General features: G+C 36.4%; 1 protein-coding gene across 1 annotated transcript in view; it reads right to left on the reverse strand.

Annotated features, from left to right (window-relative positions):
- WDR70 (WD repeat domain 70) overlaps positions 1–12,467 on the reverse strand; it is a 301,738-nt gene that overhangs the window by 108,082 nt on the left and 181,189 nt on the right. Inside the window, exon 10 of the mRNA XM_045439868.1 lies at positions 5,196–5,370. Coding sequence (XP_045295824.1) covers positions 5,196–5,370 — 175 coding nt within the window. The remainder of the gene's footprint in view (positions 1–5,195; positions 5,371–12,467) is intronic.

The following is a 12,467-nucleotide window of genomic DNA, read 5'->3' on the forward strand; positions in this document are numbered from 1 at the left end:
TGGAGATTTAAAGATGTGTAGTACGCTGGAGTTAAGCCACTACTAGTGATTTTGCTTCCTGTATTCTCTTTTATACCTGTTCTTTTCCGCACTGGGAGCTTCAATTGTCCAGAAACTTCTCTCCCGATGTCATTACTAGTTCTTGCCTTAGCCTTCTCTGATCCACACCAACCATTCAGTAGGATGGCTGGGAGTGTGGGCACCAATCAGCCACAGAGCTGGAGAAATGTCTCTGCAATATCTCTTAGGCTTGAGGCTTTCCTGGTAAGGGGTTGTAGTACATGGCCATTTTCCCAAAAGGCACAGCCCTAGAATCTGGGCAGGGGTTGCAGGCCAAAGGAGAGGTAAGAGGCAATAAGGTGGAGAGTAGGTCAGGCTGCTGCTGACAGTACCCTACTGGCAAACAAAACAACTTCAAATACTATTCCTTCCCATCACCTGTGTCTACAGAAGGCAAAAATAAATAAATATCATGGTCCCCATTTTTCTGCCAAAGGCTTAGTTTATAAATAGTGATTGCAATTAAGTAAATACAGCATGTTCTTTTAGTAAAGAGTCTAGCATATTGTAGATTCTTAATAGATATTAAAGAATAGCAATACTGCTTTGAGAAAAATATGTCCAAAGAATTTGGTATGTGTTTTTGTATGAACAGAAGAAGTCATTAAATATTCATGAGACCATACAATGCTGGAATATTTTAAAAGTCAGAAATTAAACTTGAAAAGTAATTTTTTAATTAAAAAAAAAGAAATTGTACTTGAAAGCCATGCAGTTTTTAAATTTTTTTTTTTTTAACGTTTATTTATTTTTGAGACAGAGAGAGAGCATGAACGGGGGAGGGTCAGAGAGAGGGAGACACAGAATCCGAAACAGGCTCCAGACTCTGAGCTGTCAGCACAGAGTCCGACGCGGGGCTCGAACTCACGGACCGCGAGATCATTACCTGAGCCAAAGTCAGCCGCTTAACCGACTGAGCCACCCAGGCGCCTCAGCCATGCAGTTTTTTAAAAAGCCACCTATGTTAATACAGACTATATATTTATACATCATTAAAGATATACCAAAATTTACCTCAATATGTTTCTCCCCTATCCTTTCTCTATCTCTCATTGTAGCTTCATATAAATAGAATAGCTTCTTTATGTGCTATTTTTAAAATATTTTTTTTTTAATTTTTAATGTTTATTTATTTTTGAGACAGGGAGAGGCAGAGCATGAGCAGGGGAGGGTCAGAGAGAGAGGGAGACACAGAATCTGAAACAGGCTCCAGGCTCCCAGCTGTCAGCACAGAGCCCAATGTGGGGCTCGAACTCACGGACCATGAGATCATGACCTGAGCTGAAGTCAGACGCTCAACCGACTGAGCCACCCAGGCGCCCCTATGTGCTATTTTTAAACGTCTTCTTAGAAATAAATTGAAAACCTTATTTCTTACCTTTCCGGAATACATTCATTCACCCATTCATTCAACAAATCATAATTGAAGATCTACTGTATACTAGGTATTGTTCTTTGCTCTGGGAATGCAGCAGGGAGCAAAGTAGACAATAATCCTTTCCTTCATGGAGCCAATATCCTACTGGAGGCAAACAGCCAACAAACAAGCATGTAAAAGATACAGTAGAGTGTGTCAGATGGTGAGCAGCATGATGGAAGAAAATAAGAGGGATAGAGAGCACCACTGGTGGGAAAAAGGCTGCAATTTTACGTAGGGTGGAGTCAAAGAAGGCCTTGCTGAGACGAGAAAATGTGAGCAAAGGACTAAAAGACGTGAAGGGAGGAAGCCACACAAACATGTAGGAGAAGCATGTTGAAGGCTGAGAGGGCTTCTGCAGACGCTGAAACCAAGTCAGGGAGCGTGCTGTTAACTGTTCAATGTCACCATGCACTATTCTGCACCTCCCTCACCTTACTCCAACCATGTGCTGGCCTTCTTGCTGCTGCTCAGATACATGCCGATGAGTGGGGGCTGAGGGACCACGGAGGCAGTGCAGACCTGTAGAAGCTCCTCTGAAAAGCCCTTCTTCCCAAACTAGCAGGCCGTTATCACGTGACTGAAAGGGATGCTGGGCAAACAAACACTCTTCTGAGCACCACTGTCCAACAGAACTTTCTGTACTGATGGGGATGTTCTTTATCTGCGCTGTTCAATGAGCAGCACATGACTAGATACACATGGCTACCTGGCATTTGAGAAGTGCTATGTGACTAAGGAACTGAAATTTTAATTGTAAATTTTACCTTATTTAAATTAAAATAGTCAAATGTGGCTAGTGGCTACCATACCGGCCAACATAATTCTAGAGGTAGGTCTTGAGAACACAGGAATTGCTCACTAACAGATACTTCTAAAAGAAGAAATATTTCATTTAATTTGCTAAAATTCCAGTTAGTCTAATGAGAATTCAATGAATAAATAGGGCAATTGTGATAGCTTTACTTAATTGTCCCAAAACACACACATGTATTAACCACTATTTACCATGTAATTCTCTGGCTACTGCATGGAAAAACTATTGCTAGTAGGTTTTTTTTACCTCAGCTTTAGTGTTTCCCTGTGGGTAATTTATTATTGCTTAATAATTAAGAAATTTTGTAAAATTCTGTGGTTTTTAAAATATTTACTTATTTTGGAGAGAGTGCAAGCAGGGGAGGGGCAGAGAGGGAAACACAGGATCCAACCAGGGCTCTGCACGGATAGTGCTGACAGCAGAGAGCCCGATGTGGGGCTTGAACTCATGAACCGTGAGATCATGATCTGAGTTGAAATCTGACACTCAACTGACTGAGACACTCAGGTGTCCCAGTAAAATTCTGTTCTTTTCTTTCTTTTTTTTTATTTTTTAGTGTTTATTCATTTTTGAGACAGAGACAGCATGAGCAGGGGAGGGCGCGGAGAAAGGGAGACACAGAATCTGAAGCAGGTTCCAGGCTCCAAGCTGTCAGCACAGAGCCTGACGTGGGGCTTGAACTCATGAACCACGAGATCATGACCTGAGTTGAAGATGGACGCTCAACCAACTGAGCCACCCAGGCACCCCTAAAATTCTGTTCTTAAATCAAGTTGTGTTTCCTAGCTAGCAAGTTTTTTCTTCTCAATTTGATTTGTCTTTAGGTGAGATATATTTACATGCTAATGTAAAAATATGAATAAATATAACAAAGGGGATGTAGTATCATAAGCTATAATACCTTCATGTACTCTTTAATTGTAACAAAATAGAATCAAAGACTACAATTAAGCAAAATACCTTAAAAGATTTGGGGGGGTCATAAATTGACATTTAAATAGCTTTGCTTTTTACAAAAATGGAAACAAAAGATATTATTTATTTCACATGATATGCAAGGCCAATCTTTAAAAACTATCCATGGGACGCCTGGGTGGCTCAGTCGGTTAAGCGTCTGACCTTGGCTCAGGGTATGATCTCACAGTCCATGTGTTAGAGCCCTTTTCGGGCTCTCTGCTGACAGCTCAGAGCCTGGAGCCTGCTTCGGATTCTGTGTCTCCTTCTCTCTCTGCCCCTCCCCTGCTTGCACTCTGTCCCTCTTTCTCAAAAAATAAAACAGCATTAAAAAAATTTTTTTTAAAGTATCCTCAACTTTATTAAAATATATGGATTCTAGGGGCGCCTGGGTGGCTCAGTCGGTTAAGTGGCCGACTTCAGCTCAGGTCACGATCTCGCGGTCCGTGAGTTCGAGCCCCGCGTCGGGCTCTGGGCTGATGGCTCAGAGCCTGGAGCCTGCTTCCGATTCTGTGTCTCCCTCTCTCTCTGCCCCTCCCCCGTTCATGCTCTGTCTCTCTCTGTCTCAAAAATAAATAAAACGTTAAAAAAAAAAAATTAAAAAAAAATATATGGATTCTAAGAGAAAGGCACACATATATACATATGTTTAGTATGCATTACACTAAACACACCACTGTTAAAGCTACACAAAAAAAACCTCACGTCTGAGAACTTCTGTTTAATCCAACAGCACCCAGAGACGATGAAAGCCAGTTACTAAAAAATTTATTGCTTGGTTAAAACTCAGTTTACAATTCAAAGAATTTCTAAATTCTCTGTGCTGTTATGAAGCTTTATGGGGTTTACAATGGAGATGAAAACAGAAATAAAAGGATCTGACAAACAGAAAATGCCAAAGATATTTCTAGCATTATCAACATGGATTCTTTTTTCCCTATCATTACTTTTTACCTTATTCCAAGACAACTAAATTTAACTCATCTGCCTAAAAAAGACAACTATGTTTCCTAGGATCCCTTTCAAAATGTAAATGTCTGATAGGCAATTTTGTTTGAAAGAATATTATTTTTATAATTTTTAAAAGAGCTACAATATAAATTCCCCAGGGCAGGAATTTTTTTATGATCTGCTATGCCCAGTGCCTACAATAGTGCCTACGATATAGTAGATACTTACTATATACTTATTGAATTAATAATTTTATCGGAATCTTTTATTAAAATAAATATAACCAAATAGTATTATAATATTAGTGTAGATTTTCATTTTAACACTTATCAAAAAATCTTGTTTTACCATCTCTACATACAACAAAATCCTTTCTAAAGCTTATTGGTAATTCTCAGAATTAGCCAAAGACTTTCACATATTTCATAGAATTTTTTACACAGAATTCTGTGATTCCTTTCAATTCCAAAATTTATTTATTCTAATAATGATCTGAAACTGTAAAGGAATATCTGAAATCTATTTAAATAGAACGTCATAGAATCTTAAAAACAAAATATTATTTAAATTACTACAAAAATAATTGCAAATCCACTGATGGGCCATCCCAGACATTTCCTGGTTTTCTTAAATCTTTTACATAGTATTTTCTAGTTCTCTGCTCGGTCTTGTTTTATATTACTGTCAAATCCTTCACTTTCAAAATCAAGTACACTGAGACACCAAATAGTAAAACTGCGCTATGCTTTTTACATTTTATACCAAAAGATCTACTTTATTTTAAAAGCAAAATCTAATACACATTGGAAAATACTGAGCTGGAATGTTTGCTGAAATGCTGTTTACTGCAAATGTCCCAATGTTTTATCAACTAACACTGAAGTTTAAATTAGGGCTAAACTCAGGAAACTGACCTTCATAATATTTTAACATGATGTTTGTCTTTATAAGGTAGTTTTCTTCTAAGAAGAGCGGACTTAAATGTCCTAGACTTACAGTCAAATTTCGGTCCCAGATCTGTATGCTTCCATTCTGGCAGGCAGCTGCTATAAGGTTTCCATCTCTACTATATGTGCACGTTGTGGGAATTACTTTTTTACCCTGCACCGTCCGTGGTTTAAACACACTTCTTTGCTTCCTTGGATTTTCAACTTCCCATGTCCTCACAGTCCTAAAAACAATAAAGAGATTTTCATTTACAAAAAAGAAAGGAGTTTAAAATTCAGAAGAGCTCATAAAGACCACTTCACCTTGTAAGCATATAAATCTAATAATTGTTTTAAAATAAAAGGAACACTGTAAAACAGTCTCCATTTATAAATGAGGTTACTCACTGAAATAAAGTGAACCATCTGAATCATACTGTCTTCAAATCAAACAGCAAGTAGCAAATTCTACTTCGAAGCTATCAGAGTTATAAGTTCTAACCCTCTACAACAGTGGCCTCCAAACAACTCTAACTCTACACTCTGATCGTAAAACTGTTGAATGTACACCCCCCTATATACACACATTAATTTCTCAATTACTTACATGTGTTAATGTACCGTTATATAACACATTCCAGAAAACACACTGAAAAAATAAGTCACTGAAAAAAGAATGATGTCCCTCTCTAGGGCCCAGGAAAAGATATCATGCCTCTGAGGGAGAAGCAGAAACAAAATTGTTTGCCCTGGGTTTTCAACAAGTAACGAGAAACAGCAGTCCAAGGCTGGGGGAGGTATGGAGTACCCTCCTGCTCAAAGTCCTAGGCAAAGAAGCACTGCCACTAAGGAAGACTAAAACAAAATCCTTATGACCCAGAGAGAGAGGGGGAAAAAAATCCCATAAAATACAGAACAACAAAGATGAGTTCAGCAATACTTGGCAGAAACTATCCAAGTCATAGCACTATGGAACAACATCTCCAAATTTCTAGAAGAAAAAAAAAAAGTCAATCTAATATTCTATAGGCCGTGAAAATATATTTCACAAATAAGGAAAATAAAGACGTTTTCATGAGTGAAAGCTAAGACAATTCATTTCCTTCAAATATATATTACAAGAAATGTTAAAGGAAGTTCTTCAGGAAGAACAACTATGAGACAAATGGAAATGTGAATCTATACAAAGGAAGAGTGCCACAAATGGTAAAAATGAATAAAAATGTAAAAGATATTTTTAAAAATGTTTAAAGCTCTTTAAAAGATAAATGACTGAGGTAAAACAATGTATTGCAAGGTTTATAGCATATGTTTAAGTAAAATATAGGTCAACAATAGCAGAAAGGTTGGAAAGAAGATATGGTACTATACTTGCAATGTATAGTATTATTTGAACAGACACTTTGATACATTAAAGATATATATTACAAAGTCTAGAGCAATTGCTAACATGTTTTTATAATGAATATGTAATAATAGATATAAAATGGAAATGAAACAAAAACAGGAAGAGATAATAAGAACCATGAGATAAATATAAAACAAACAGCAACATGGTAAGTTCAAATCAAATCTCACAAATAATTACATTAATTAGAAACTGCATTAACTATAAATTATCTAAAAACTCCAATTAAAAGATAAAAATGGTCAGATTGGATTAGATAAAAGCAAGACTCAGCAGATTCTATCTTTTAAAAATACACAAAAATGTTTAAATATGAAGACTTAGATAGGTTGTAGTAGTAAAAGGATGGGGAAAAATGTGCCTGGGGAACATAACCAAAAGACAGAATAACTATATTAATGTCCAATAAAGTATCAAAACAAGGAATAAAACTAGAGAGAAAGAGGAAAATTTCCCAATGATAAAGAGTCAATTGATCAAGAAAACATAACAATTCTAAATGCTTATGCCACTAATAACAGAGTTTCAAAATATGAAAGCAAACTTGAGAGAAATAAAAGTAAATATAGCAAATCCATATTCATAGTTGTATACCTCAACATTACTCTCTCAGTGACTGATAGAACCAGCAGACTCCTCCTTGCTTCCCCCAAAATCAGTAAGGATTCAGAAAACCTCAAAAGCAATGCCAAACAAGTTGAGCTAACTGACATTTATATAACACTTCACCCAATAACAAATGAATGTGCATTCTTTTCAGGTGCACACTGAACACACTCTGGGCCATAAAACAAATATAAACACACTAAAAATGACCAAAATCATAAAAAAGTATGTACACCATCAAAAATAAAATTATATATGCAATCAATAACAGAAATGTATCTGAAAATATATCTTTTCCAAAACATTTAGAAATTAAGAAATACAATTGTAAATAATCCACGGGTCAAAGAAAAAAATCACAAGGGATAGTAGAAAAACTGAATCCAATAAATATGAAAATACAATATATCAAAGTTCATGGTGGAGCGCCTGGGTGGCTCAGTCAGTTGAGCATCCAACTTCAGCTCAGGTCACGAACTCACAGATCGTGAGTTCGAGCCCCGCATCGGGCTCTGTGTTGACAGCTCAGAGCCTGGAGCCTGCTTTGGATCCTGTGTCTCCTTCTCTCTCTGTTGCTCCCTTGCTTTCTCTCTCCCTCTCTCTCTCTCAAAAATAAAGGTTAAAAAAAAATTAAAAAAAAAATTCATGGTATTCAGCTAAAATAGAACACAGAAGAAAAATATAGTATTAACTATATACATTAAGAAAAAAGAAAGGCCTCAAAATAATGATCTAAGATTCAACCTTCAGAAACTTGAAAAAAGAGAGAAAATTAAATCTAAAGCAAATAAAAGGAAGGAGATAATAAAAATGAAAGTACAAATGAATAAAACAGAAAACAGAGAAATCAAAAGCTGGTTCCCTGAGATGATCAATAAAATTAATAAACCTTAAGCTGGATTAATGAAAAAAATACAAAAATTGGAGACAATATCAAACATCAATACTTTGAATGAAAGGGAAGATATCACCATAAAGCTCAACAACATTAAAAGGACAACAAGGGAATTTCATGAATGAATTTATATACATACATTTGATAATTTAGATGGACAAATTTTCTTGAAAGACACTAACTACCAAAGTTCACTCAATTAAGAAATAAATAACTGGAATATTCCTCTATGATTAAAAAGCTGAATACATAGTTAAAAATCTTCCCACCAAGAAAACTCTAGATGGCTTCGCTATTGACTTCTACCAAACATTTAAGAAAGAAGTAATACCAACTCTATACAAACTCTTCCAGAACACAGAACAGGAAACACTTCCCAACACTCATTCAATAAGGCCCGCACTACACTGATGCCAAAACCAAAGTCACTACAAGAAAACTATGGTTCTGGGGTGCCTGGGGTGGCTCAGTCAGTTAAGCCTCCTACTCCAGTTCAGGTCATGATCTCACAGTTCGTGAGTTCGAGCCCCGCGTAGGGCTCTGTGCTGACAGCTCAGAGCCCCAGCCTGCTTCGGATTCTGTGTCTCCATCTCCCTCTGCCCCTCCCCCACTTGTGCTCTCTCTCAAAAATAATAAATAAACATTAAAAACAATTTAAAAAAAGAAGAAAAAGAAAACTATGGTTCCACATTCGAATAAACATAAGACACAAAAATCCTTAACAAAGTATCAGTAAACTCAAAGTAGCAGTGTATAAACATAATAATGTACCATGATTAAGTGGTATTTAAACCAGGAATGCAAAGAATTGAAAGGAATGAAAATTAAACAATATAATGTACCATAGAAGATATATGATCATCTCAATCCATGCAAAATAAACCATTTGACAAAAAATCCAACATTCATTCATAATAAAAACTCTCCACATACTAGGAAGAGGATGGAACTTCCTCAGCCTGATTGAGGACATCTATGAAAAACTTACAAGTAATATACACAGTAATGAAGAATGGCTGAATACTTTCCTCTTATGGTTGAGAACAAAGCAATGATATCAAACTCTCACCATGTCTTTATACTGGAGTTGCCAGCTAGGGCAATAAGGTGAATAAAAGAAATTAAAGGCTTATAGACTAGAAAGAAGAAATAAAACTATCTTTATTAAGAAACCACATGATCATATACATAGAAAAACCCAAGAATCTATAAAAATGCTACTAGAACTAATAGTGAGTTTAGCAAAGTCACAGGATACTAGGTCAATAATCAATTTTATTTCCATTGACTAGCAAAAATTAGATGTTGAGGTTATGAAAATAATACCATTGATAATAATATGAATACAGATAGAACCTGACAAAATATGTGTAGCTTCTGTACACTGAAAACCATAAAATGTTTCTGACAGAAATTAAAGAAGATCTACATATATGAGAAGACATATTGTATTCATGGATCAGTAGAGTCAATATTGTTAGGATTTCAATTCTCCCCTAGTTAATCTTTAGATTCAACACAAGTTCAAAGTTCTAGCAGAGTTTTTTTGAGATAGAAATTGGGTAGGATAATTCTAAAACTTATATGGAAATGCAAACAACTTGGAACAGCCTGTAAAATTTTGAAAAAAGAACAAAACTAGGGAATTCACTCTACCCGGGTTTCCATATTATAACATCCCACATTATAACACCAACCATGTAAGTTGTAATTACACATATTAACATCTATTCCTTCTACAAGAAGAGCTACTTGGGAGCAAGCTCGCTCTCTCTGTCTTTCGATCTTTTTAAATTTTTGTATGCCTAGGGTCTGCACCATCTCTTGAACATAATAGGATCAGAACACATATTGGGTCCTCAATAAATGTTTGTTGAAGAATAAAAGAAATTCACTGCCTATCTAGGCATTTTAGACATCAATTTTATTGAGGTATAACCAATATACAGTAAATACAATTGATTTTTAAGTATATAGATTTCAAATAGGCAGCATTTTTTGTCAAATATTTATGATTTATGCCAAATTAGAGTCTGAGGTTTTTTAAAAATAACTTTTGCATATCCTTCCCCTAAGATTTGCTTGGGAACTTAATTGATTGCTTAACATTACCAAACCCTAGTTTACAGAGCTGTCAAACCCAGTGCCTGACCTAAGATTGAACTGACTACATTCTAGGAATTAATGACTAGCAAAATGTAAGTTCAAGTAGGAGTCTGGAAACAGTACACAAAGAAACATCAGAAAGGCACCTTGGAATTCCAGGATTTAAAGCAACCTATTGGGGAGCCAGGAGACTAGAAGCCATCAACAGTGTGACAGACACTGCTAGCAGCATACTCCAATATCCATTCTCTTTTCTTCTCAGTTAAAGTCTGTATTTCCCACCCTCTCTTGCAGCTAGATGTGATGAAATGTAGAAACAAAGCTTTGACCACTGCAGTGTAAATGGAAGGGTAGCACAGGACTTTGGGAAAGTCTCAAAAAGAAGGTTGCAGACCTTTCTTCAACTCTTCTTGTTTACTCCTTCCTCTGCCAGCAATCTGGACATGATGCTGGGCTCAAGCAGCAGCTTATGAGGGCAACAAAATAGCAGGTACCCTGGTCCTTAATGACACCATGGCCATGAAACCAATTCTAGAGTACCTATGTCTACTACGTCTAGACTTGTGTTTCTGAGAGAGCAAGAGAGAGAAAGAAAGATAAAGTTTACTGGGGTATAATATGCTCACAATGAAATTCATCTGTTTAAACATACACTTCTGTGAGTTTTGACAAATGCATAATTTTTTTAAATGTTTATTTTTGAGAGAGAGCCAGGGAGGGGCGAAGAGAGGGAGACAGAGGATCTGAAGCAACCTCTGTGCTGAGAGCAGAGAGACCAATGTGGGGCTTGAACTCACGAACCCTGGGATCATGACCTGAGCCAAAGTCAGATGCTTAACCAACTAACCCACCCGGGTGCCCCAATAAATGCATAGTTCTATCACTCCAAAAACTCTCCCTTGTGTTGCCTCTTTATAGACCATCCCTTCCTCTCCCCCAGCTTTAACCCTTGGCAACTACTGACCTGTTTTGCTTTTTCCACTATTATATAATGGGAATCACACTGCATGTAACCTCTGAGTCTGGCTTTCTTAATTTAGCATAATGTATTTGAGTTTTATATACATCTCAGTAGGGGAGCCCGGGTGGCTCAGTTGGTTAGGCATCTGACTCTTGGTTTCGGCTCAGGTCATGATGTCACGATTCATGGCATCAAGCCACATGATGGACTCTGTGCTGACGGCACGGAGCAGGCTTGGGATTCTTTCTCTCTCCATCTCTACCCCTCCCCCATTTGCACGGCCTCTGTTTTTCTCAAAATAAATAAACATATATATATATATATATATATATATATATATATATATATATATACATAATATATTTTTATATATTAAATCTATATAGTATATTCTATATATATAATGTATGTATACATATCTCAGTAGTCCATTCCTTTTTGCTAATGAATAACATTCCACTATATGGATATACCACATTTTGTTTATTCATTTACCTAATAAAGGTTATTGGGTTGTTTCCAGTTTGAGGTGATTATGAATAAAGCCTCTGTAAGTATTCATGCATCGTTTTTTATTGTTTCTTTGTTTTTGTTTTGTAAAAATAAGTTTTCATATCTCTTGGCTAAATACAATACCTAGAAATGTGATTGTTGATCATATGTAAGTATATGCTTAACTGTGTAAGAAACTACTAAGCTGTTTTTCAAAGTGGCTGTTTCATTTTGGATTCCCACCAGCAGTATATGAGACCTCTAACTGCCCCATACAAAAATATGATCAGTTGGTTTTTATAAGACATTCCAATAGGTGGGGCTTTGTATTTTGATTTTAATTTACATTCCCTATATGATTAATGATATTGAGGATCTTTCATTGTATTATTTGCCATCCATTTCTCTTCTTTGGTGAAGTGTCTCTAAATCTTTGGCCCATTTAAAATTTTTGTTGTTTAAACAGCCAAATTGTGGAAAGAGCCTAAATGTCCATCAACTGATGAATGGATAAAGAAATTGTGGTTTATATACACAATGGAATACTACGTGGCAATGAGAAAGAATGAAATATGGCCTTTTGTAGCAACGTGGATGGAACTGGAGAGTGTGATGCTAAGTGAAATAAGCCATACAGAGAAAGACAGATACCATATGGTTTCACTCTTATGTGGATCTTGAGAAACTTAACAGAAACCCATGGGTGAGGGGAAGGGAAAAAAAAAAAAAAAGAGGTTAGAGTGGGAGAGAGCCAAAGCATAAGAGACTGTTAAAAACTGAGAACAAACTGAGGGTTGATGGGGGGTGGGAGGGAGGGGAGGGTGGGTGATGGGTATTGAGGAGGGCACCTTTTGGGATGAGCACTGGGTGTTGC

This window comes from Leopardus geoffroyi, chromosome A1 (genome assembly GCF_018350155.1).
Source record: "Leopardus geoffroyi isolate Oge1 chromosome A1, O.geoffroyi_Oge1_pat1.0, whole genome shotgun sequence".
In the NCBI taxonomy this organism is placed as follows: domain Eukaryota; kingdom Metazoa; phylum Chordata; class Mammalia; order Carnivora; family Felidae; genus Leopardus; species Leopardus geoffroyi.